At 37.2% G+C, this 26729-nt stretch overlaps 1 protein-coding gene across 3 annotated transcripts in view; it reads right to left on the reverse strand.

Annotated features, from left to right (window-relative positions):
- The window catches only part of DARS1 (aspartyl-tRNA synthetase 1), a 64989-nt gene that overhangs the window by 35481 nt on the left and 2779 nt on the right, over positions 1–26729 (reverse strand). For 2 of the 3 annotated variants that reach the window (XM_086351268.1, XM_086351278.1), the window contains 2 exons: positions 24406–24498; positions 11136–11238 (listed from right to left, as the gene is read on the reverse strand). In XM_086351268.1, coding sequence (XP_086207394.1) covers positions 11136–11238; positions 24406–24498 — 196 coding nt within the window. Of the gene's footprint in view, positions 1–11135; positions 13504–24405; positions 24499–26729 lie in introns of all 3 variants that reach the window. The other variant, XM_086351287.1, reaches the window with a different exon arrangement.

Genomic DNA, 26729 nt, shown 5'->3' on the forward strand with positions numbered 1-26729 from the left:
TCATGCTTCACTGATCTTCAAATTTCTAAAGCAAAAAAATCTATAAGGATTTTTTCTTTATTTAAGTAAGTATGAGAATCCATTAAAATTTATATGTTGCTGCTAATATGTGTTTTCAATCATAACAGAAGGCTAATAATATATTGGGGCTTCCCTGGTAGCTCAAAAGGTAAAGAATCTGCCTGCAATGTGGGAGACCCAAGTTCAATCCCTGGGTTGGGAAGATCCTCTGGAGAAGGGCATGGCAACCTACTCCAGTATTCTTGCCTGGAGAATCCCATGGACAGAGGAGGCTGGCAGGCTATAGTCCACAGAATCGGAAAGAGTCAGACAAGACTAAGCGCCTAACATACAGAATAATATATTCAGCAATGGAACCCACAGAATTTTCCAAATTTTTATTTTCTTATTATAGTTATACTCAGAAACAAGGGATACAGAGGAATGAAATCCTGAAGAGTTCAGTGAAACAATGAAGACAGAAGCAACCTATAAACCTCTACTTTCATTATAAAGTAGAATATAGTCTCCTAGGCCCAGCTGGGGAATAAAAATCAATTTTTCAGCCATAAAAACACAATACACTCTTTAAACCTGGTGTTAGATTATGGCAATAGTAGTATATGGGACAAGGAGTTAGTAAGAAGCGTGCAGGGCAAAAGAAACAAAGAGAACAGTGGATAAGGATGTAGTGGAAGTAGTTCTAGGAATGGAACTGGGGTTGTGTGAGGTCAAAAGGGGACAGAAAAAACTGGAAGAAAGTGGGGAGATTTCCCTCCTCCAGAGTATCTTCCTGACCCAGGGACTGAACCTGTGTCTCCCTGCATTGGCAGGTGAATTCTTTACCACTGAGTCACCTGGGAAGCCCAGACAGAGAACAGATACTGGAGTTTAAAATGAAATTCTAACAAGCAAAATCAAGCCTGTGGCCACAGCAGTGAGTTACTAAAGTGAAGCAATGGCGAAGATGGTGGGGGAAAAGTAAGAACTTTCAAGGCCAACTTTTTCCATATGGTAGTCACTTGAAAACATTTAACATGAGACAATGACTTGGAATAGGAGGAACAGAATTCTATCAAGCCAGAAAAAGAAAATGGTTTCAGTAAAACAATCTATTTCAGTCTTTGGCTTTCATGAACTCAAAAGGGTGGAACTTCTCTCCAATTTACTCAACATCATCTAAGCAAGTTTAGGAGACACTGTCCAAATCCCTCTCCCCTTGTTCACTGCTAACTGAGCCCCACCCAGCTCAGTTTTCACCTTTACCTGGCCAGGTGTTCTAAGGGAAGGTGAACCCATCCTAGCTCTGGAGAGTGAATTGTGTTTAGTCCCAGCCCACCCTGGGAATTGATTCCAGACCAATGGTGTTTTTTCCATATAGTTTCTCAAACTAGAAACTTTGAAGCCATTCTCCACTTCTTTCTTTTCCTTACCTACACACATCAGCAGCCAGCAAACAGATAAGATTCTTACATTTGGACCCAGTCACTGTGCAAGCATCATTATCTCTTTTAAGAGTATAGTTTTGCTTTAACACTTGTTTTGAAAACGTGAATTAATTCTAACCAACTGATGTACTGGGATTTCCCCAGTGGCTCAGTGGTAAAGAATCCTCCTGCAATGCAAGAGACACAGGATTTGAGAGTTCCATTCCTGGGTTGGGAAGATCCTGGAGGAGGAGGAAATGGCAGCCCACTCTGTATTCTTGTCTGGAGAATATCATGGACAGAGGGGCCTGGCAGGCTATAGTCCCTAGGATCGCAAAGAGTCAGATGCGTCTGAGCACACACGCAATGCACAACTGATGTATTAAATGTCAATCTGAGAATAATGAGAATTTGTGCTTGCCTACACCAGATTTCATCAGCGAGAAACACTAGGTCAATGCAGAAACTGTACTCAGGTGAACTGAGCCAAATAGGAATACACAAAACATACACACCTCGATCATCTACCTGTGTTATAAGCCACACTCATTCACATCAGCTAGTCTAACTTTCCTTCTGGCTTCAGACAGCCTTTCTTGTACCATTACACAACAATTTACAAGCTACAACTCTTCTGATATCCACTTCCACTCAGAAACAGTGAGTCTTTTTAAAGATAAAGTGAAATATTCATGTAATTCTCAACATTCAATATGTATAAAACTATTTTATGGTTTTAAAAAAATTAGGTTCTTTTTATAAAACTGTATCACTGATGTTTTTGACTATTGTGCTGTATACCTATTTTCTGCACAAATCTTGAGGTTTTTATTGCATAATTTTGCATAGCACGGTGATTTTTAGGAAAGTATTTATTACAACAACAGAACTGACTGAATATTAGCACCACTCTACAAAAAGTTAACCCAAAAGGACACCCATACCACAATGTCCAAGATCTCTTCCCTTGCTGACAACAGAGCAATTCTATCAGTACAAGTATGTTACAAAGGGCCTAATACGTTAAGGAACAGCATTAGTTACCCAGCTAAACTTTTTCATTTCCTTCCCAAGTCCAGAATCTTGGTAAAGGATAAATTCTTATTTTAGATTCTGAGGGTGGTTTAATTTCCACATCAGTTCCGTGTATCACATAGCTGCTTTGTTGAGTGACTGCATTTTTATTTCTTACAAGAGTGAAAAGAACATGTAAAATGCCCTGTGTGACAGTGCTGCTGCTGCTAAGTGAAGTGAAGTGAAAGTCACTCAGTTGTGTCCGACTCTTTGTGACCCCATGGACTGTAGACTGCCAGGCTCCTCTGTCTATGGGATTCTCCAGGCAAGAATACTGGAGTGGGTAGCCGTTTCCTTCTCCAGGGTATTCTTCCCAACTCAGGAATTGAACGCTGGTCTCCTGCATTGCAGGCGGGTTCTTCACCATCTGAGCCACCAGGGAAGCCCAATGATGATAAGCAAAAGCCAAAAGATTAAGCAAAAACAGATGTAAATTTGCCTACTGAGCTTTAGGTTTCATATTTATACTTATAGCTATCAAATATTTTTATATTGAAATTATTCAAAAAAATAACTGTTTTTTGCAAACATGAAACTCTCGACCCCCTCTTCCCTACTGTTTTTATTGCATGCTTTTAAACTACTGGGCAATTTCTGCTTTATGAACGGCAACTACTGCTTTATGCTAGAGGAGATACGCTCATTAATATTACTGATGGCTAGAAAAACATTTAATTCCTCCTTTGGAACTGTCTCTAGCATCAATTTATGACTCAACACAAAAGTCTTTTTTATTACTTTAGTATCAGCTGTACTTCTTAAAACCAAAATTATTATTTTTCATCAGTTTTGGTTCTCAATAACTTGGGGACAATAAATAAAAGTCACTATCACCCTCAAGAAATAAAACAGCTATCTACTTTTGAGGATGTATACCAGAATAAACTGCACACTCCAGAAAACGTATTTTTGAGGCAAAAAAGCAATAGGGCTTCCTTTTCCCAGTCACCAACACATTTCAATAACATTAAAGCTGTATTCTAAGTGAGCTATCTATATTGTGGAAGGCTTTGAACGAGTATCTTTATACAATCTTAGAGAGGCAGGATGACATAGGAGAAACAGAAGAAGCATGAGCCTAGTATTGAGGCTCTTATCTGTAAAATGAATAGACAAGAGGGAAAAAAAAAAAAGACAAAAGGGTATCTATACCTCACAGTGCTGTTATGAGGCTCAGGGGGAAAAATCCAAGTACTGTACTTTGCTGCTCCATACTGAATATACAGTAATAGTCAGCTGTTATTGCTGCTACTGTTATAAGCAAATCTGTTATTTCCCCTGTACATGAGATAGGGAAGCTACTGGTGGTACTACACTGAACCTTTACTGGGGTGCACCCCATAAACATAAAAGTTCATGGTAGCCACTGGAAAGCTTGGCAAGATAGAGCAAGAGCAATCACCATACTAAATTTTAATTGTAGATTAAGTTTCTTAAATATTAAAAATATTATTTCATATGCAATAAAAGTCCAAGTATATGTTTGTGGGGGAGGGAGCTTTTTTCCATGGTCCTTCTTTAAAAAAAATCTACGGCATGCCCATTCAGGGATGCCCCCCCCCCCTGCTAAAAAATCTAAGGCACCTGTTATAGAGGTCACCCATCATTATTCGGAGAAGGCAATGGCAACCCACTCCAGTACTAGCCTGGAAAATCCCATGGGCGGAACAGCCTGGTAGGCTGCAGTCCATGGGGCTGTGAAGTCAGACACGACTAAGCAACTTCACTTTCACTTTTCACTTTCATGCACTGGGGAAGGAAATGGCAGCCCACTCCACTGTTCTTGCCTGGAGAATCCCAGGGACGGCGGAGCCTGGTGGGCTGCCGTCTATGGGGTCGCACAGAGTCAGACACGACTGAAGCGAATTAGCAGCAGCAGCATCATTATTCATATAATCTGCTTAATATACACAAGATAATGATGGAAGGTTAGCAAAATAAGCTTTGCAGGAATAGTGATTTTTACCTTTTGTTTTTCCAGTGGTCATGTATGGATGTGAGAGTTGGACTGTGAAGAAAGCTGAGTGCCGAAGAATTGATGCTTTTGAACTGTGGTGTTGGAGAAGACTCTTGAGTGTCCCTTGGACTGCAAGGAGATCCAACCAGTCCATCCTAAAGGAGACCAGTCCTGGGTGTTCATTGGAAGGGCTGATGCTGAGGCTGAAACTCCAATATTTTGGCCACCTCGTGCGAAGAGTTGACTCATTGGAAAAGACTCTGATGCTGGGAGGGATTGGGGGCAGGAGGAGAAGGGGACAATAGAGGATGAGATGGCTGGATGGCATCACTGACCTGATGCACATGAATTTGGGTGAACTCCGGGAGTTGGTGACGGACAGGGAGGCCTGGCGTGCTGCGATTCATGGGGTCGCAAAGAGTCGGACACAACTGAGCAACGGAACTGAACTGAACTGAAACACTACAGATTTAAGCCCTTCAAAAGCCCTTAAGCTTTATTATACTAGATTGTCACAACAAAGGTCTAAAATGTGTAAGAAATCCTACACTATATTGATATATGCTGACTGTTACTTGTTAACAGTAAGGATAAAATTGAGAGCTGAAAGCTAGGTGATGACTAAATTATCATTTTAGGCAGTCATTATTTCATGTTTTTCAGAACAGTTTCCACATTACTCCTATTTACCCCCTTTACCCCTCCCCCTCAAAATCAGTGATTGTGAAAATGATACTATTCTAAGTTTTTCTTTCTACATCTTTATATATTCTAAAAAAAAAACAAAAACTATTAAAATTTAGACACTTATAGAAACTTGAATATCAAAGGTTTTCAGCAAAACTGCCAATAAACTTGTTAGCTTTCTGGTTGTGAGAAATTATTTGTTGAATCTTACTGTACTCAGTGAGAAATGTGGTCCATAGACTTACACAGCTACTCACATTCAAATGAATAATTTTTAAACCTGCGCAAGGTATAATAAGATTAGGTTGAAAAGAGGACAAAAAGCTATAAAGTTGCTATGAAGTTGCTACATGCTAGTTTTTCTAGTAATGTACCAACACAAAATACTTCAGTGATACAAATTCAATAAACAATTCATTGAAGCAAAGAACTCAAAATGCCCAAACATGAGACACCATATATTTGCCAATTACATCAAAATAGCATCCCCAAAACATCAACTGTGCATAGATTTTTAAAAATAATAAACCACCTTAATAAAAATCTGCACTCCAATTCTAAGGCAGGCACAAGCTTGGTTTATATGTCAAGTAACTTCCTTCAATTACAGTGAATTAGCACTACATCCAACCTCAGACTTTAGTATTTCTCAGGCAAGCTGAAATAAAGATGTTTAAAGAAGGGTCTTAGTTGTGAAGAATGAATAAGACTAACATACAAGTAAACAAGTTATGAAGTCATGTGCCTAACTAGTAAGGAGCCAAGTCTCTGGGCTCTATTACACGCCATTGTTCACTGGCACTTCAGTTTGGTTTCTACATCATCTTAGTAGTTCCAGGATAACTTATTTTGTGAACTCAATTTTCTTCACCAAAATCCCAGGAATTTTAAATTCAAAATAAGCTTGGTAAGAATTAAGCACTACTCAATGTGGTGTCTTTACAATATCAGGGACCCTCAGCGAACACTTAATTTTATCAGGTTACTTAAATACATACAAATATAAAATTAGTAGAAGTAAATGCCTTATTGTCACAGCCCTTAACTTTAAATCGAAGTGAATTTTTACAGTCTGGTTTTTTTTTTTTTTGGCTGTGCTGCACGGCCTGTGGGATTATCCTAATTTTCAGACCAGAGATTGAACCTGATCCCTCGTCAGTGAAAGCGAGCAGTTCTACCTTTGGACTGCTAGGGAACTCCCCCTCAAGGTGAATTTTTAAAGAAAATAAAAAGCAAATATTAAAACCCATAAAATTCAAATTAATAATATCACATTAAAGTTTGTTAGAAGTAAATTCCTGACATTTGTTTTACTGTATAAAGCTGTAGACTCATGTACACTTCTGGATTTAATTTTCTGTATCCTTAATACTAGTAATATAAACAATGATTGTTCACAATTACATAAAACATTAACTTTGAGGTTGGTTCAGGATAATTAGGCCTCATAATTAACCAAAGTACTGCGAAGAGCAATCCAAGAATGACAATTTATCAGTAGATGACTTTATAAAATCATAGTGTTCCAGTCAGAGTTAATAATGTAGTATGTTCACTGATATCTGAATCAAACAGGTGTCTAATCTGATAAAATACGAGAACTGTAAACAGAAACATTTTCCCTAGTATGGAAACTATTGTACTATTAGTTATCTGCTGCCTCTATACAGATGAAAACAGGATTCAATAAGTCTGCTTGAGCAGCACAGACTTAAGAAACCTAAGGAGTAAGTAACTGCCAAGTACCACCAAATAACTCGCTTAGCAGGTCACTTTTCAAACTACAATGAAATCTTCATTTGTACAGAACATGGATATTGTTGGCTTCAGTTGACATGAACACAATTTACACAGCAGCTCTCTTCTGTAAGTCAGCCTATAAAATGATATGGCATAGTATTTTTTATGTATCTTTAAGACAATAATTTTTAAATTTTTATTTTAAAATTAAAAAAAGAGGTCACTGTAGATATGGAGAGACTATCCCATTTGAAGCATATATATTGAGAAGTGGTAGGAAATAACAGGAGAAACTGGGAGGCAGAATTAATATTGGACATAGTTGGAAATAGGAAGCCACTGAAAATTTTAGATAAAAATAGCACTTAGAAACCTCTGGCATGTGTGGACTTTTTAAGAAAAGGATTTTGAAGGATGAAGAAAAAAATCAACCTTTTTCCAAAAAAAGTTCTGAAAGTTCTTTAGAATTTACAACTTTACCTGATCTATTATTATTCATGAATAGAGCAGGTAATTTTCAAAGCAAAATTTTTCTGTTCTTGATTTTCTTCTTTTAAAACTGGTACTTTGAATATAAGATTGTACTGCTGGCTTTCTGTTAGAAAGGACAAGTGCTTTAGACTTGTTACCAAGAAACATCAGAATTTCTGAACTACCTTAGAAGTATAGAAAATCACATAAAAAAAGATAAGCTGACTGATATATCAAGAAATCACATTCCTAAGAAAATTATCTTATCAACCAGCCACAAAAATTAAAAGCTTATCATCTTTCACCATAAAGAGTCATGAGAATTTTCCTTTTTCATAAAGTAGCAAAAGCTATTAACACATATATTCTTACTCAGGCAAGATACCTTAACATGTAAGTAGTGCCGAAAGTTAAATAATTGTAACTTAAGTACTACATGTTAAACCTATTGTATAAAATTGACTCCATTCACTTGTATATAACCAGTTAAAGGCTTTATAATTTGCAACAGCTCTATTATGAAACCATCTTTTACCACACATTACTAATTATATAAAATGCAGTTTTTAAAATGGACTAAAAATAGTTACATGTACTTTTCTGGTTGAAAAAAGGATTCAAGTCTTCCCTAGTGGTCCAGTGGCTAACTCTATGTTCCCAATGCAGGGGGCTTGGGTCTGATTCCTGGTCAAGGAACTAGATTCCACATGCTGCAACTAAAGATCTGCACACTGCAGCTAAGATCTGGTACAGCCAAATAAATGAACTAGTTAATTTAAAAAAAGGAAAAGAAATCAAAGTCACATCATGACAGTGAAATAGTGAAAGTCACTCAGTCATGTCCGATTCTTTGCGACCCCGTGGACTACAGCCCACCAGGCTCCTGTACTTTTCTACAAGAAAGAGTACTGGAGTGTGTAGCCATTCCCTTGTCCAGGGGATCTTCCCAACTGAGGGATTGAACCCAGGTCTCCTGCAATGCAGGCAGATTCTTTACTGATTGAGCCGCCAGGGAAGTCTTGGTTAATAGTCAAACTTGAATTGTAAAATCAGATCTTGAAATTCCTTGGTGATTCAGTGGTTGGGACTCAGTGCTTTCACTGCTGTAGGCCTAATGGGCCCCGGTTCAATCCCTGGTCAGAGAACCAGTACCCCTGGGTCGCAAGCAGCCAAAACAAAAACAAAAGAAAAAGGTTAAAATCAGGTCTATAGATAGATCATGACTGAGTTTAATCTACTTCAGGATTATGAAATCCAGATTAAATTATCTGAATTCTTCCCTTATTCTAAAAAGAAAACAAAGGTCACCCATACACTATACCATTTAGACGAAAGCCTTTCTTTAACATTCATTATAAAGGCATTGCTTCCCAGGTGGCTCAGTGGTAAAGAATCTGCTTGCCAATGCAGGAAGATTCAATCCCTGGGTCGGGAAGATCCCCTGGAAAAGGAAATGGCAACCCCCTCCAGTATTCTTGCCTGGGAAAACCCACGAAGAGAGGAGCCTGGTGAGCTACAGTTCATGGGGTCGCAAAAGAGTTGGATATGACTTAGCAACTAAATGACAAATAAGGGCATCAGTGAACTAAGTTCTGTGTGCAAGTATGTTTTCTAGCTGGTAAGCTGTGGTTGACATCTGATATGGTCAACTGCTGTCAGTTAATCAAGTTCCAGGAGTTTCTGAGAAGATCCAAAATAAGAAATAAGAAATAACTATTTGTAGACTACTTTAATGTGTCTGCCTCTAAAGATATCAAATGAAGTTACTGTTCTCTTGATATTAGAATGACTCTTAAGTGATTAATAGCAAATGGGATTTCCAAAAGACTTTCAGACTGCTAATCTTTTAAGAATGTAATACTGAGGTTATAATGCAGTTTAAATAAAAAATACATTTGATATAAAACTGTCAGCTCTATGTTTGGCTGAGCCCCTCTGCTGTTCACCTGAAACACTGTTAACTGGTTATACCGCAGGACAAAACAAAAAATTAAAAAAAAACAACCAAAACCCCAAACTGTCAGCTTCATATATTAGTTTTCAGAACCAATTTAACATATAAGAGACAGAAGCTGTTAGGGGAAACACTGACTGAAACCACCCACCCCGACCAGGCACCACTGTAACCATTTGCGTGAGTTATTTTACGACAGGAGGTCCTGGTAAGGAACAAGCCACCACCAATCAGAAGAACTCGGGAAAAGTCAAAAGGAGGCGCCATAAATCCTACCAACCTCCCAGAATCCTCCTTGCTGGAAGCCCTCTTGGCTGAGCAGTGCACCCTGAGTCCGGAGACTAACCCCAGCACCATGAAACCTGAGACGGAAAGCACATGGCAGAGCACTCCTCCTGGGTCCCCTTACCTTCCTGCTCTCCACCCAGGTACCCCTTACCAATACAGTCTCTTGCTTTGTCAGCACGTGCATTTCCTTGGACAATTCATTTCCAAGTGTTACACAAGCGCCCACTCTCAGGCCCTAAAAAGGGTCCCCCTTCCTGTAACAAAGTCCTAAAGGTTGTTTGTTGACTTGAAGCCAACTTTTCTCCAGTATTTTCCAGTATATTAAATATAATTAAGCATATACATCTGTGGTTTTCAGGGGCTCTTACAGAAGCCTCACTGTAAGATAGTTTATTTCTAGGAACCAAGTTTATTTATGTCCTATTTCATAGGATACAGATTGACCTGAAAAGGCTAGGTGACAAAGGCACCCCCACAAGCATATACCCTTAAAGACTAGGGATGAAAACAGCAAAATGAATCACCAAAAGATACAGAAAAGATGAAAGTGACAGTCTCTCAGTAGCAGGGCTGTGAGATAGGGAGGGGTGGGGCCAGTGGTTCTAGTAGTACTGATACATCTGAGCTCATCAGAGATGAACAATGTAAATAATGGATGTAAATAATGGGCTGGAGTCTTTAAACCAGAGGGCAGGTATTGTCATGATACTATCAGACTAAATTTGATAAATAAATCTGTAAACCAAAACCAGTTGCTAAGCAGTGACTATATGTAGACAATTGTGCTGAGGGAGTCAGGGAGGGTCAAACATAAAATTAAAATATTAAATTAGATCAGTTTTTTGTTTCTTTCTAGTTCTAAAATTGACAATTCTATCTGTGTTAACTCATCTTTAAAGTGTATACACATAAAGAGCAGAGATATCCTAATCCTATATCCTGCCCCTTACAAATGAACAAAACAATAAGCTTCTGCAGGAACCCTGGGCCAGGAAGTAATACTTCTGTGGGGGGAAAAAGGCAAGCTTTATTTAAAAAACAAAAACCCTTTTGGTGTCCAAGTTAAAAGCTGTGACATGTTAAAACAATTGTGTTACTTCTTTCAGGATGGAATCATTTGCAAAATTCCACTCTCTTATTTTAAACACTTCTGTTATTCAGTTAGAAAACTTGTTGCTTAATATGCAAATCTTAAACTAGGAAAGGGAGGGAGGAAATGAAGCTCAACAAACACAACAAAATAAAGTTGCTTTGCAGTGTTGAGGCTGCCAGGCTTTTTGTTACTCTACTTGAAAGTAAATGTGACTTGTCTGTAGAGAGTGCTGCTTCAGCAGTTCCAAATGAATTTCAAGCTTGTGCTCCATATTTTCTCTTTTGTAAGTTTAATGTATTCAGCAACACTGAACTGACAATTTAAATAACTACATTTTTAAACAAACGAAGCATTGATGTTAATGTATGAAAATGGTCCAAAGCCCTGGGAGTCTTGGTTCCCACCATTGTTTATTCTGACAACAGGATATAATTGCTTACTTACTTGGCAGCAAATTTAACCATCTGCTTGCTTGCATGGTCTCCTACCGCCACAAGAGCCTGGACATTAAACTGCTGCTGTCGTAGGACTAAGAAACACTGCTTTCCTGAAAAAGACAAAAAGTATACAAGTGTATTAAGGACATGCTAGTTTTATACCATGCTAGTTCAGGTTTTACAAAGAAGAAAAATGTTTTCCTATTTAAAAACTGGGTCCAAATTTACTATACTCAATAGGGCCATACACTTGGGAATTTGGCTTTGACAGCCAAAATACTCATACTCAATTGACAGGCTAAAACCCAAGTTCCTCCTATGCTTTTAAAATGTTATTGAGAATGTAAGCAAATCATCAATTTCAAAAAACATTATTTATCAAGAGAATTATTTTGTGATTGTACGTACTTACTAAACAAATTTCAAATAACTTCAGATCACTTTCACCATTCATTCAAAAGCTGGTATATTTTATAGGCAAAGGTACTATGCTAACCATCAAAGGAGCCTCAAATGATGCAACTATGAGAGCTTAGTCACAGGAACTTAAATGTTCTTTGCAGGTGGTTCCTTTCTTTCCAAAGTACATTTTTAAAAGCATTTAGAATAACAGACTAGCTTATCTCATATTCTATTTTACTCATTTCTTTATGATCTTCCTAATCTTTCATCCTATATGTTACTTTTTTTTAAACCCCCAATAATTCACTTTGTCTATAAAAGATCATTCTCTTTATGCCCTAAAACCAGTATTATTTCTGTGTTAATTCTGAGCCTCGTGATTCTCTCTTCTTTCATAAGGAACTATCATTCCTTATTATTAACCTTTTGAAAGACAGTCATAATAGATCCAGTCACTATCCTTGTGGCAACTCTTTTTTTCTAAAAAGATTCTTTTTACAAGTCTCTGATCACATTTTGGGACACTACTTCCTCATAAAACAAGTTAAATCTTTTCTAGACCACTTTTCTTATCAGATTTTCTTTCAAAACATCAAGATTTTGGGGGGGGCGGTTTAAAATGAGAATTATCTTTTACACGGAGAATTAGCTTTGCCCCTTACTTCCTCCCCTAAAAAAGCAAAAGATGCAAGCAGACTTGCAGTTAATACATTCAACGTACAGTTTTAAAATGCAAATCTGACAGCAATCATGATGTTAAAAAAAAGGCTACAGAGTGCCAACACAGACACAATTTATGGACTTCCAAATCATGTACGATTGACATATTTTTATACTACATAGATACCATTTCCCCTTTCCTTTGGCGTATGATCCAGTTACTAAGTAAAATCTCTCTCTTTTTAAAAATTATTTAATTATTTTTGGCTGCACTGGGTCTTTGTTGCTGCAGGTTTTCTTTCTCAAGTTGTGGTGAGAGGAGGCTGCTCTTCGTTGCAGTGTGCAGGCTTCTCGTGGTGGCTTCTCTCGTTGCAGAGCGTGGATTCCAGGTGTGTGGGCTCAGCAGTTGCAGTGTGTGAGCTCCAGAGTGCAGCTTCAGTAGCTGTGGCACACAGACTTAGTTGCCTGGCTGCATGTGGGATCTTCCTGGGCTAGGCATCAAACCTGTGTTCTCTGCATTGGCAGGTGGATTCTTAGCCAGTGGATTTCAAGGGAAGCTCTAAGCAAAATCTTAAAAAAGAAAACTACGTGAGCTGTACAAATTCAAAGGGATTTTCAAGATGCTGAATTGATAAAGATTGTTACTCTAGAGAAATCTGCAGATGAATCAAATGACATTATCCCAAGAACTACTGAAATTATAGCTAGATATTAGCTCACTCAGAACAGAATGTTAACAGGAAATAAAAGGTAATGTGCATGACTTAGTAAGCATTTTAGCTGCTCTAATAGTGCAGACAGAGGAGCACTGACTGGGCTGCACTACAAAGCAATCTTGTGATGAACTGCAATGCTAGAGAAAAACCCTGGGAGAGAACAGAGAGCTCCACAGTACTTACAAAGGGTGACCATGTCTTTAGGTTAGCACTAAGGGGTGACATGTAGTGGAAAGGTTTGCCAAAGAGTAAAAGCTTTTACATCAAAAGATATGGGATCATATCCCGTTACTTCCTATAAGGGGCCTGCTGCTGCTGCTAAGTCACTTCAGTCGTGTCCCACTCTGTGTGATCCCATAGACGGCAGCCCACCAGGCTCCACCATCCCTGGGATTCTCCAGGCAAGAACACTGGAGTGGGTTGCCATTTCCTTCTCCAATGCATGAAAGTGAAAAGTCAAAGTGAAGTTGCTCAGTCGTGTCCGACTCTTTGCGACCCAATGGACTGCAGCCTACCAGGCTCCTCCGTCCATGGGATTTTCCAGGCAAAGTACTGGACTGGGCGTACCAGAATATTAATTATGTCTCAGTTATTCATCTGCAAAATGAAGAAAATAACAGCATATTACTCATGGGGTTTTCTTGAATTTTCATCTATACTCTTGAGGATTATATAATAAGTTTATAATTGTGACAAACACCCAATTAATGTTAACTGTAAACTAGTATTACTACCTTTTAACTATTATCATTACTAATAGCACTACTGCCACTGCCTACTTATTTGAGGACTATGAAAACTGGCTGCCCAGGTGGCACCAGTGGTAAAGAACCTGTCTGCCAATGCAGGAGATGCAAAAGACGCAGGTTTGATCCCTGGGTCGGAAAGATCCCATGAAGCAGGAAATGGCAACCCACTCCAGTATTCTTGCCTGGAAACTTCCATGGACAGAGGAGCCTGGCAGGCTCTAGTCCGTGGATCGCAGAGTCGGACATGACAGCATGCATGCACTGCACGACCATTTCTATTTCACAGCTGGATCACTATGTCCAAAAGCTATGGTGGGTGTTGGGAACACAAAGTATGTATTTGTTAGACACCCATGACAGACTGTTATGTGAACAAAGTGATAAAGCCAATCATAATTTTAAGAGATATTAAAATTGACTGCATAAAAAAACCCACCAAAATATGAAATTGTATAGGAAGAAAAACACCAAAAAATGTGGCTACTAATGGATGGTGAAATCATGGAGAATTATACTGTTCTTCATATTTTCTGAACTTTCTACAATAAGCATGTACTATTTTTTTTAATCAGAAAAAATATATATATATTTTTTTTTTCAGAAAAAATAATTTTTAAGAGACCAATAAAGTCCGGGTTTAAAGAAAATTGTGGCCATGTTCCAGATTCAACACAGGAGATAAGCAGAACTATGTACTCAGGAGTACATAGAAGCAAGCATACTCCTAAGAGCTAACATGCCTTCTACGAAACAGAAATCATGAAATCAATGATTATGAGTGAAGCGAACAATGTTCACTGTTCTCTTTTAATGTTTAATGTATTTAGTCTACGTAATTTTAAATTTTTAATCTTTAAAAAAAAAAACCAATAGATGAAAGGAAAGGGGAGATGAGACCGATGTATGATGAGTTGCTTCAGTTGTGTCCAACTCTTTGCGACTCCATGAACTGTAGTCCACCAGGCTCCTTTGTCCATGGGATTCTCCAGGTGAGAATACTGGAGTGGGTTGCCATGCCCTTCTCCAGGGGATATTCCCAACCCAGGGATCGAACCCTTGTCTCTTAGGTCTCCTGCACTGGCAGGCAGGTTCTTTACAACTAGCGCCACCTGGGATGTCCGAGACCAATACCATCAGCATACTATAAAGCCACAGTAAGTAAAAACGTACAGAAACAGGCAGATCAATGCAGCATAAAAAAGAACTGAAAAGATGCCCTATTAGAGCAAAGAGATTTTAATTCTAGTGGAATTCAGGAGATAACTAAAAAACCGAGCAATACAATAGAAAAGGGGAGGACTTTCTAAGTTTGAAAATTATAGAAATGCCTATGCATAAAAATTAAAAAACCACTCTGGGAAAAATATCTACGAATGACATATAACTTATATGAGTTAATATCTTTAATACATAAAGATCTTAAAGATGTATAAGTAAAGGACACTGAGATCCCAATGGGTAATGGACTAGAACAAATAATCTAAAAGAAAAACACCCTAGTAAGTATTCATGGCAGATAGACGGGGAAACAGTGGAAACAGTGGCTGACTTTATTTTTCTGGGCTCCAAAATCACTGCAGATGGTGACTGCAGCCATGAAATTAAAAGACGCTTATTCCTTGGAAGGAAAGTTATGACCAACCTAGACAGCGTATTAAAAAGCAGAGACATTACTTTCTCAACAAAGGTCCATCTAGTCAAGGCTATGGTTTTTCCAATGGTCATGTATGGATGTGAGAGTTGGACTGTGAAGAAAGCTGAGCGCCGAAGAATTGATGCTTTTGAACTGTGGTGTTGGAGAAGACTCTTGAGAGTCCCTTGGACTGCAAGGAGATCCAACCAGTCCACCCTAAAGGAGACCAGTCCTGGGTGTTCATTGGAAGGACTGATGTTGAGGCTGAAACTCCAATACTTTGGCCACCTGATGTGAAGAGCTGATTCATTGGAAAAGACCCTGATGCTGGGAAAGATTGAGGGCAGGAGGAGAAGGGGATGAAAGAGGATGAGATGATTGGATGGCATCATCGACTCAATGGACATGGGTTTGGGTGGACTCCGGGAGTTGGTGACAGACAGGGAGGCCTGGTGTGCTGCGGTTCATGGGGTTGCAAAGAGTCAGACACGACTGAGCAACTGAACTGAACTGAAGTAAACATAAGGAGAAAAATGTTACTGGAAATGAAACTATTGTAAGTTGAAACAAATACGGATTACGACACATACCTCTCATACTAGAATAAATTTAAAAATATACACTATTATTCAATGTTCAGAAGAATTAAGTGAAAACCGTTCCTTCATAACTTGTCCATAGCAAGATAGGCTTGTACAATGCTTTCAGAGATCAATTTGGCAATGGGCTTAAAACATTCTGATTCAAAAAATATGTTTCTTAGAATGTATGTTAAGAAAATTAAATAGGGAACGTCTTACTGACAAAGCTGTTCATTATAGCATTATTTAAATAAAAGAAATAAGGTTTAACATCACCCCATATCTATGTAATTTTCACGAGTAGAACAGATCTACATATGACTCTAATGCTATGGTCCCAAGTTTTCTGTGTTCAAAGCACTTTCAAATACTAGAACCTTGATGGTACATTCAAAAAGATTTTTAAAAGACTTAAAAAATCAGTACTGGTTTCCTGGTAAACAGAGCTGTCCACTCAGACCCCCTCTATCAAGTGCTTTTGACTCCAAGTTCTTGAAAGGTGTTAGTAAACTAAATTGTTCTTTCTTTGACTCTGGTCAGTGATACACTGCACAGCGTGATCTGCTCAATTCAATGTCCTAAAAGGCATTTTCCTATACACTGGTATGTGAGTGTGTGTGACTCCTTTTACACAAATTTAAAAACAAAGGATATGCTCATACTTGTAAATGCACTTTTCTTCCTGAGAGAATACACAAGAAACAAAACCGGTTTTTTGAGGGGTGGGGAGAGGAATAGACTGGAGCTAGATTTGTGATATTTTTATTTTTCTTCCTTTTTAAAAACTGAAGAATAGTTGATTTACAACACTGTGTTAATTTCAGGTGTACAGCAAAGTAGAGACAGGTAGATACATAAAACAGATAGGTAGATAAATGGCACATCTTCTTTATCCATTCATCTGGTGATGGCCACTTAGGCTGCTTCCGTGTCTTACTTATTGTAAACAGTGCCGCTTATGAACAATGGGGTGCGTGTATCTATCTTTATGAACTAGTTTTTGTCTTTTCTGGATACATGCCCAGGTGTGGGATTGCTGGGTCATAGTGTAGCTCTAATGTTCATCTTACATCTTTCTGAACTATAGGATGTTAATTTTTACTATAGCAATATATTATTTTTTATTCTAAGAAGCAATTACATAATTTCTCAGTTTAGCAAAGAGTTCTCATTACTTAAGTTAATACAAGAACTTTATATGACAGATTAATCAATTGCTATATGACCCTAGTGCTGGGAAAGACTGAAGGCAGGAGGAGAAGGGAACAAGGGAGAATGAGATGTTGGATGGCGTCATGACTCAATGGATGAGTTTGAGCAAACTGGGAGATAGTGAAGGGAGAGGGAAGCCTGGAATGCTGTAGTCCATGGGGCTGCAGAGTCTAGAGATGACTGAGTGACTGAACAATTTATCTTTCTTCATGGAATGCCCCAGCAGAAGTGAGTTTATAGAAAGGAAAAGTCAGTGTTCAAAACAACAAAATGAATTCACTATTTTTAAATATTTTCAGTCCTCAGCAGTTAAAAATTTGTGTTGTACTTTTATTCTTAAGTTTTTAGAAGAAGCAGTTTCTTAAATTTACAGAAGAAGCCCGTTTTAGAAAAGTGTAAAGTTGGAAACCTTCCTTTATAGCATCAAGTGCAATCTTTATTTCTAAGCTGAAGAACAAACATGGTACATAGTCAAGACAAAACGTTTACTCTTATCTCCACTTCAGTGATGGCTCAATAAAGAAGTAAGCCTTGGTGGAAGAACCAGTTATCAAAGATGTGAGGCAATCTTAGTTTTCATCTATTCCTACTGTCCTTTAGCTTGCCAAGCTCCTGAATTTATTAGATGATGTATGTTCACTTCCTAACACCCAACATTAACATCTTCCTTCACTGCTTATGTTAATCAATTATGGAATAAACCACAAAGACCTATATGTTTTAAAATACTTTCCATTTATTATTTTCCCTGAAATATTCTTATATGGATATAAGTTGAGGTTTTGATTCTTGGTATTAAAAATTCTAAGGGTTTCTCTGGTGACTCAGTGGTAAAAATACACCTGTCAATGCAGGAGATGTGGGTTTGATCCCTTGGTCAGGAAGATCTCCTGGAGAAGGAAATGGCAACCCACTCCAGTATTTTTGCCTGGAAAATCCCATGGACAGAGAAGCCTTGTGGGCTATAGTCCACAGAAGGTGGCGAAGGGTTGGACAAGACTTACTGACTAAATACAACAACAAATAAAAATTCTCTCTGACCACCTAAATAAATCAGCTCTTTTGAAAGTATAAGTTAAGGTTTTAGGAAGAATAATCTTGGGCCAATGACTTCATGCAGTATGTATAAAATTTGAAAGGAATCATACATATTTAAATTACTTTCATTTCAAGGATTTATATTGATTAATTTATTTTAATTGGAGGCTAATTACTTTACAATATTGTGGTGGTTTCTGCCATACATTCACATGAATCAGCCATTTCAATTACTTTCAATAAGCACTTAAGCTTTCACAATCAAAGAAACTAATGCTAAATGTTTCATTAAGAATTAAAAACTTCCCCTTACTTCTATATAAAACTCTTGATTTTAGGGATTTGATACATAAACCTATTGTGAGAAATCTGATTTGTAATCTTTAAAAATACGTAAAATACTGCTCTTAATTTGAGGAGAAAAATATACAAATATTTGTTATATAAACAGACTAAAGGCTCCCCGCCCCAACAGAATTCTAGCTGTCATATTTTTGACACTTTAATTTCCTTATTCATGGTTTTTCAGCACTTTACTTGAAACTGACAGCATTTGTAGTTTTTCTAAGTCCAATTTTAATGTGCTACTACTTCTGGAGTTAAAACACATGAATGATTCCTAATCAGTCATATTTATTGTCATTATAAATTTTCCATGTAAGGAAGAAGGGAGTAGCAGCAACCAGGATTCTGAAATTCAAAGATTTATCTTTTTCAAATAATCTTATCAGAAATAAAAAGCACTGACAATCATTACTGCCAAGAGTGTGAAGCAAGTGGTACTGTCACACACTTGGGGGAATATAACTGAGTATAGCATTTCAGGAGTGTAATCTGGTGCTGGAAAATTTTAATATGCATATGCCAACCCTTCAACCCAGCAATTTAATACTTTGGAGAAATACTGCCTAATGTAGATCTGTAACCAATATCATGGAAGTATCTCCAAGAAACATTGTTAACTGAAAAAAAAAAAAAAAGGTATAGAAACCATGTACAAATATGGTATCAACTACATAAGACAAATTAAAACACATACAAAACAAAATCATGTATGTATGTATGTGTATGCATATGTGCATTAAAAATAAAGATTTGGCGGGGAAGACACTGACAAACTATTAAGAATTAATGGCAAAGGCTGGGGCAAAGGATACGCAGTAGAGAAGAAAAAGGAAGATATTATTTGTACTCTTTGAAAAATCCATGTGAAAACATTAACGTATTACCTGGTTAACTTACAACTTACACACACACAAGTATCTGAACTTAAAAACAAAGTAGGATCTTCTAAGTAAAAATTATAAAAACCAGATTAATGAAGATTCAAAAACAAAATTACTGAAATTTAGCTTAGTACTATTCTAAAAAAATACTATCCACTCCTTTACCAAATTCAGTTTATTACAAGAATCCAAAAATGGCTCAACATTAAGAAACCCATTATTGTAAACCAATACAATTACATACAGTCGGTTCTAGCTACTTGTGGTTTTGTATGTTTTTCATGGGGTTGCAAAGAGTCAGACATGACTGAATAACTGACCATACGCACACATTTTATAAAGTCACCAGGAACAATGAATTAGCAAGTACTGAACCACTGCTCCTAGGGGAAATATAGAGTGAGGTTTCTGTGCACGTCTGGTCATGGTATTTTTATTAGTCCAACAATACATAAATCAGTTGTGTGTATTTCTGTTTAAAGACACCTTATTTAGTATATATTGTTGATTCATTAACATAGAACTCATGTCCAACAACACTATAACTCATGCTGAGACAAAACTTAGCTATTAATAATTCATATTTTCTCCATAATATATATTATGGGCTCTCCTTTATTTAGGAATACCAGAGAACACTTCAGCACTGTGCTTCAGAGGCAATTTTAAACAGTTAGATTACCAAAATAAAGCAGAAAACTGTCAAGAATGTAGCACTGAATAGACTGCAAAGAGGACACCTGTTTGCGAGAGCTGATACAAGGCAGAGCTTCACTGTGTTTAACCTCAGCTGATAATGTTGTATTAGGAGACTCAAATTTCTCACCACTGCTCATGTGAATATCTGGTACATCTGTGAATGACAGTGAAAGCTCTCCAAGTGTTGATTTTGGGGTTACAAATACATGTTATAGTAGGTGAATTTGCAAATATACAATCTGTGAATAATGAAGATCAACTGATTATTTCCAACAAACAAAAAAATAAACAGGAGAGTATACTGAATCTCTATAAAAATATGCTCAACACAATGATATTTTGAGGGGAAATTTTTTCTGGAAAAGGAATGATAAAATTTAACACCTATTCCTGAGACAGAAAACTTGGACTAGATGAAAACTTCTTCTAACCTACTTTTTAAACTTTGGTACTGTTTCCTAGTAACACTGTATGCAGAACACCTAAAGACATGATAAATCAGCAGGAGTTTATACCTCTACTGTTTGAAAAATTATTCATTGTGAGAATCCTTGCAAAACTGGGGAATCTACTAATTATTGCAGAAAGAAACAACAAATGAGATAAACATTTGAAAGAAAAGAACAAAATGATTATTTGTAAATGTTAGCAATGCCTACCTATAATCCTTATGTATCTCAATAATTATCAATTCATGGCCATTTGTTCCAGCCTTATCCCTCAATTTCTGTACTATTTTGAAGCAAACTCCTGCAAAGTCTCTATTATTTCATCCATATATAATTTGGTATGGATCCGTAAGAGATGTCTTTTTAAAAGAAACATTACAACAGTATTATCTCAACTTCAAAAAATGAACAATTTTTTAACACCAAATACCTAGTCAATGTTCAAATATTCAACAGTCTCAGTCCCTTTTCAACTATATATTTAAATTAGGATCTAAATAAGTGATTAGTTGAGAGATAGATCTGTTTTAATCCATAGGCTCCTCCTCCTGGTTCAATTTATTTCTTGAAGAGATCAGGCCTTTTTTGCCTCGTAGTTTACTACAGTCTAGATTTTGCTGCCTGTATCCCCATTGTCGTTTAACATGTTCCTTTGTCCTACAACTTTCCTGTAATTTGGTAGTTAGATCTACAGGCTTAACGAGATGTAGGTATAACTTTTTGGGTAAGACTATTTCATTGGGTGGTGGTGTATTCTCTCATAAATAGACATAAAATATTCTGGTTGTCTCTCTATTGTATGTTGTTAGCAATCACTGATGATCAATACCCAGATAATTCACTGGGGGCAAAATAACAATGTTCTAATATTCTTCATTTTATTGGCTAGATACTTCTCTAAAGGGACACCTCCCCATACCTAGTATTTGATTAGTCAGTGATATACAATTCATACAGAAATGACACTTCCAGTCATGACCAACTAGGTTTTCCGTTTGTTTGCCTTAGCATCATTATAAACATGGATTTAAACATATCTGATGTGTTTGAATTCACTGTAGTTGTCTTTTCTCATATTCAAACTGTTCTATTTTTTGGTTGAGTGTGGAGGGAAGTACTGTTGGTTCAGGATTACATGTAGCATGCACTCCATCTTTTAATTTGCTAAGTAACTGTTTAGGAAACAAGGTGCCAATTTGGACAGAACAAAGGTTCCTCGTCTAATGGGAGAAAATAAATGAAGGATTACAATACAGTGTGATTATTGCTGGTAGAATAAATGGCCCAACCTTTCATGAAGGCAAATCAACATTTCTTTAAAAAGTTAAAATTCTACCAGTATTTTTCTCAAAGTCCAGTAGTAGTCATCTATGTGGGGGAGGATACTGAAAGAATAGACAAATTCTTAATAGAAGTGATTCTAAGACTGTAAGATATATATGTATAAAATGTTGGAATTTTTAAAATAATAGGCCTATATTAATTCAATAATAAATATTTAAAAATAAAAAGAAGTGTTGTAACACAGAATGTATTACATAGTATAGAAGTAATTAAGTGCTAGGGCAACAGAAGGTGTCCTAAAAAGCTTCTGAATTCTGTTCATATTCCACCAGTTACTATGAGAATTAGGGCAAGTAGCTTTATAATTCTGAGCCTTACTCTCCTCACTTATAAGGAATAGCAATGCCTATTCTACCTATTTCACAAGTTTGTGGGGATGATCAAGGGTGAAAAAGTGTCTAAAAGCATAAAGTTATAAACTAATAAGAATCACTAATACTTTCAGGCAATTTGGAACACTAGTTTCCATAAGAAATTGAAGTTTGTTCAAACTCCCCTAGTATTTCTTTTCTGTTGTTAATGCTAAATTCTTAGCACTGTCTAACAGAAGTTTTTACAATGATAAAAATATTTTATATTTGTCCTGTCTGTTCAATATGAAGCCACTAACCACTCTGGCTACTAAGCACTCAAAATACAGCTGATGTCTGAGCTACAGAATTTCAATTTTAACAGCTAAATGTAGCCAGCGGCTACCTGACAACTCAGGCTACCTGTATCTCTCTTCTACCTCTCTCCTTATGTAAATATTACAAATGTTAGAATATTTTCATATTAACAAATGAAAAACTTCTCAAAAACACTCTTTACTTCAAAAAAATCAAACTTCTGAGAGGTTCTAGAAAAGTACCTTAAAGTTTTAGATTTCACCTGAGTTTTAAGGCCAAATTATTATTATTATTTTTTTTAATAGAAGGATAATTGCTTCAAAGAGTTTTGTTTTCTGTCAAACATCAACATCAATCAGCGGTAGGTGTATATATGTCCCCTCCCTCTTGACCTTCCCCTCCCATCTCCCTCCACATCCCACCCCTCTAGGTTGATACAGAGACCCTGTTTGAGTTCCCTGAGACATACAGCAAATTCCCATTGGCTATGTATTTTACATATGGTAATGTAAGTTTTCATTTTACTCTCTCCTTATATCTCACCCTCTCCTCCCCTCTCCCTGTGTCCAGAAGTCTATTCTGTTTCTCCACTGCTGCCTTGTAAATAAATTCATCAGTACCATATTTCTAGATTCCATATATATGAGTTAGTATATGATATTTATTTTTCTTTCTGATTTACTTCACTCTGTGTAATAGTCTCTAGATTCATCCACCTCATTAGAACGGACTCAAATGTGTTCCTTTTTATGGCTGAGTAATATTCGTTTGTAGATGAACCACAACTTCTTTATCCATTCATTTGTTGATGGACATCTAGGTTGCTTCCATGTTCTAGGTATTATAAATAGTGCTGCAATGAACATTGGGGTGTATGTGTCTTTTTCAATTTTGGTTTCCTCAGGGTATATACCTAGGAGTGGGACTGCTGGGTCATATGGTAGCTTTAATCCTAGTTTTTTAAGGGAATCTCCATACTGTCTTTCTTGGTGGCTGTATCAATTTATATTCCCACCAACAGTGCAAAAGGGTTCCCTTTTCTCCACAACTTCTCCAGCATTTATTGTTTGTAGACTTTTTGATGATGGAAAGTCCAAATTAAGAATATCTGATAAGAACCTAAAATTAGCCGTGAAAGTGAAAGAGGAGTGAAAAAGTTGGCTTAAAGCTCAACATTCAGAAAACTAAGATCATGGCATCTGGTCTCATCACTTCATGGGAAATAGATGGGGAAACAGTGTCAGACTTTATTTTTGGGGGCTCCAAAATCACTGCAGATGGTGACTGCAGCCATGAAATTAAAAGACGCTTACTCTTTGGAAGGAAAGTTATTACCAACCTAGACAGCATATTACAAAGCAGAGACATTACTTTGCCAACAAAGGTCCATCTAGTCAAGGCTTTGGTCTTTCCAGTGGTCATGTATAGATGTGAGAGTTGGACTGTGAAGAAAGCTGAGCACCAAAGAATTGATGCTTTTGAACTGTGGTGCTGGAGAAGACTCTTGAGAGTCCCTTGGACTGCAAGGAGATCCAACCAGTCCATCCTAAAGGAGACCAGTCCTGGGTGTTCATTGGAATGACTGATGTTGAGGCCAAAACTCCAATACTTTGGCAACCTCATGTGAAGAGTTGACTCACTGAAAAAGACCCTGATGCTGGGAGGGATTGGGGACAGGAGGAGAAGGGGAAGACAGAGGATGAGATGGCTGGATGGCATCATCAACTCAATGCATATGAGTTTGGGTGAAGTCCGGGAGTTGGTGACGGACAGGGAGGCCTGGCGTGCAAAGAGTCGGACATGACTGAGTGACTGTACTGAACTGAATATTTTACTTTGATTTAAGAAGGAAAACAGGTGTTTCTATTTTGTTTTTAAAGATCTGCCTTGCCTTGTGAGAAATTGCAAAAGAAAAATTCAGTGATTACCGAAAGACCTGTAACCATCTAATCGATCTTACCTTTAGCTCTGCTTGTATGAACCCTTGCACGCACCCAAACAACTTCACCAGCTTTTTGCACTGTCAAATCACTAATTCGAACCAAAACTCGATCTGTAGTAGAAAAGTGAAACAATTTTGTACTTCAGAATTTACAAAGAGATCAAGATCAAAATTACTTTGTTTGACAGCTAACATAAGTACTTGATATTATCTTAAATGATTCTTATCTCTAGCAACACTCTTTTCTTTTGCTTTTCTTTTTATTGGTTTACAACATCATATGCTTCATATGTTTAACATTATATTTCAGCTTCTATATACTTAACAGTATGCTCAATACCAAAAGTTTAGTTTCCAAACATTTCCACCGATTTGACCCTGTTACCCTTTTTACCCTCCCCTCATGCTCCTTCTAGTAACCACTACTCTGCTCTCTGTTTTGTTGTTTGGTTTGCTTATTTATTAATTTTTGTATTCCATCCATGTTGTTGCAAAAGGCAAGATTTCACCTTTTTTAATGGCACACAAATATACCACGTCTTCTTTCTTATCTATTTCTCTATCAACAGGCACTTAGCGTATTTTCATATTTTGGCTACTGGAAAAAATGCTGCGGTAACATAAGGGTGCACATATATTTTGATTAGTACTTTCATATTCTTCAGATAAATACCCAGAAGTGGAACTGCTGTATTATATGGTAGTTCTATTTTTAATTTTTTGAGGAACCCCTGTACTGTTTTCCATAGTGGCTATAACCAATTTACATTCCTACTCACGTTGTACAAGGGTTAACACCTTCTCTATCACCTTCTGTATGCAATTTGCCTCAAGTTTTATGAATTGACTATACTAAATATATCTCTAAAACCTATCCAATTCTCTTTCATCTTCACTGCCACCATTCTAAACCAACATACTATATCTTGCCTGCTGCTGCTGCTACTAAGTTGCTTCAGTCATGTCTGACTCTGTGCGACCCCAGAGATGGCAGCCCACCAGGCTCCCCCGTCCCTGGGATTCTCCAGGCAAGAACACTGGACTGGGTTGCCATTTCCTTCTCCAATGCATGAAAGTGAAAACGGAAAGTAAAGCTGCTCAGTCGTGTCCGACTCCTAGCGACCCCATGGACTGCAGCTCAGCAGGCTCCTCCGTCTGTGGGATTTTCCAGGCAAGAGTACTGGAGTGGGGTGCCACTGCCTTCTCCAAACAACTTACTAGACAATCAAAATTCAAAACAAAACAATAAGTCTAAAAGAATAGACTTATTAGTAAGCATCATGATTACAGTAATTTTAATAGTACTTTGGAAAAGAAAGAATAATGGCCCTTCTTTCATGTGGCATTCCAATGAAGTAGCATAGGCGTTCTCAACCTTTAAAGTATCCACACATAGCTGAGGTGCATGTCACAGTCCCACCAATATGAGTGGCTAAGGCAAAGATTAGTGGCAGTAGGGTTTCAATTTGAAAACCTACTACCTCAGAAATGGAAGCAGACAGATAACTTTATATTGAACAAAATTTTCTGATTTTAACAGAGGTAAAACCAAGGGTAGAATTTTGCTGTTATTTAGTGTAATCAGATTACATAGGTAGTTTAACCTTTCTTTTGGTAGGGAAAGCTTGTAACTGTTACAGTTACTGTTATAACAGTAGTCTGGATTTGATAGCTAAATGGGAACATTAATTGTGGCAAAGGGTGACTGAGGCTTATGTAGGAGTCAAACTCTAGTAAGATTTTTGATGTTAGAGCTCAATGAAGTGCAGTTCAGGAAGACAGATAAGCTGAGAAAAAGTCTCACATGACCTCTTTTGCTTGTCCTGGCAGGGGTAGTAGTCCTCTCCTATAGCATATTGCTTCTATCCCATTTTATACTCAATTATTTTACTTTACTAGCTTTATCTTTTGGAAATGGTTTATTCTCAGCAACCTATTTTGGTCTTTCATTGCACATTTTCCCAACAAAGTTGGGGAGGAAAAGTGATGTTGCGACCATGCAATGAGTTAAATCTAAAATAACAATTAAAACTGACCTGGGGTATATTATTTTCAAAGCATAAAATTCATAGGCAGGCATATATATTAGCAGTACTTGGTGCTTCCAATGGGCCAGAGCCTAAAGGTCTGCAGGTGTACCAAAGCTTGAAAGCTTTGGGGTGTCTACCAGAAGAAAAATGATTGTTAAATTGCTGAGTAGGATAAACTTGTTGAAATTGCATATATAAAATAGGGGGGAAAAAAGAGAACAAAAATAGACACAAACAAAAAAGAAACCAATAAAAGGAAAACAAATGTTTACAAACAGCAAACTTACAGGTCTGAGAGAAACAATTAAATCA

The sequence above is a fragment of the Bos grunniens genome, chromosome 2 (genome assembly GCF_055505025.1).
Source record: "Bos grunniens cultivar Pamir isolate PY7600 chromosome 2, Bosgru_T2T1.0, whole genome shotgun sequence".
Taxonomy (NCBI): domain Eukaryota; kingdom Metazoa; phylum Chordata; class Mammalia; order Artiodactyla; family Bovidae; genus Bos; species Bos grunniens.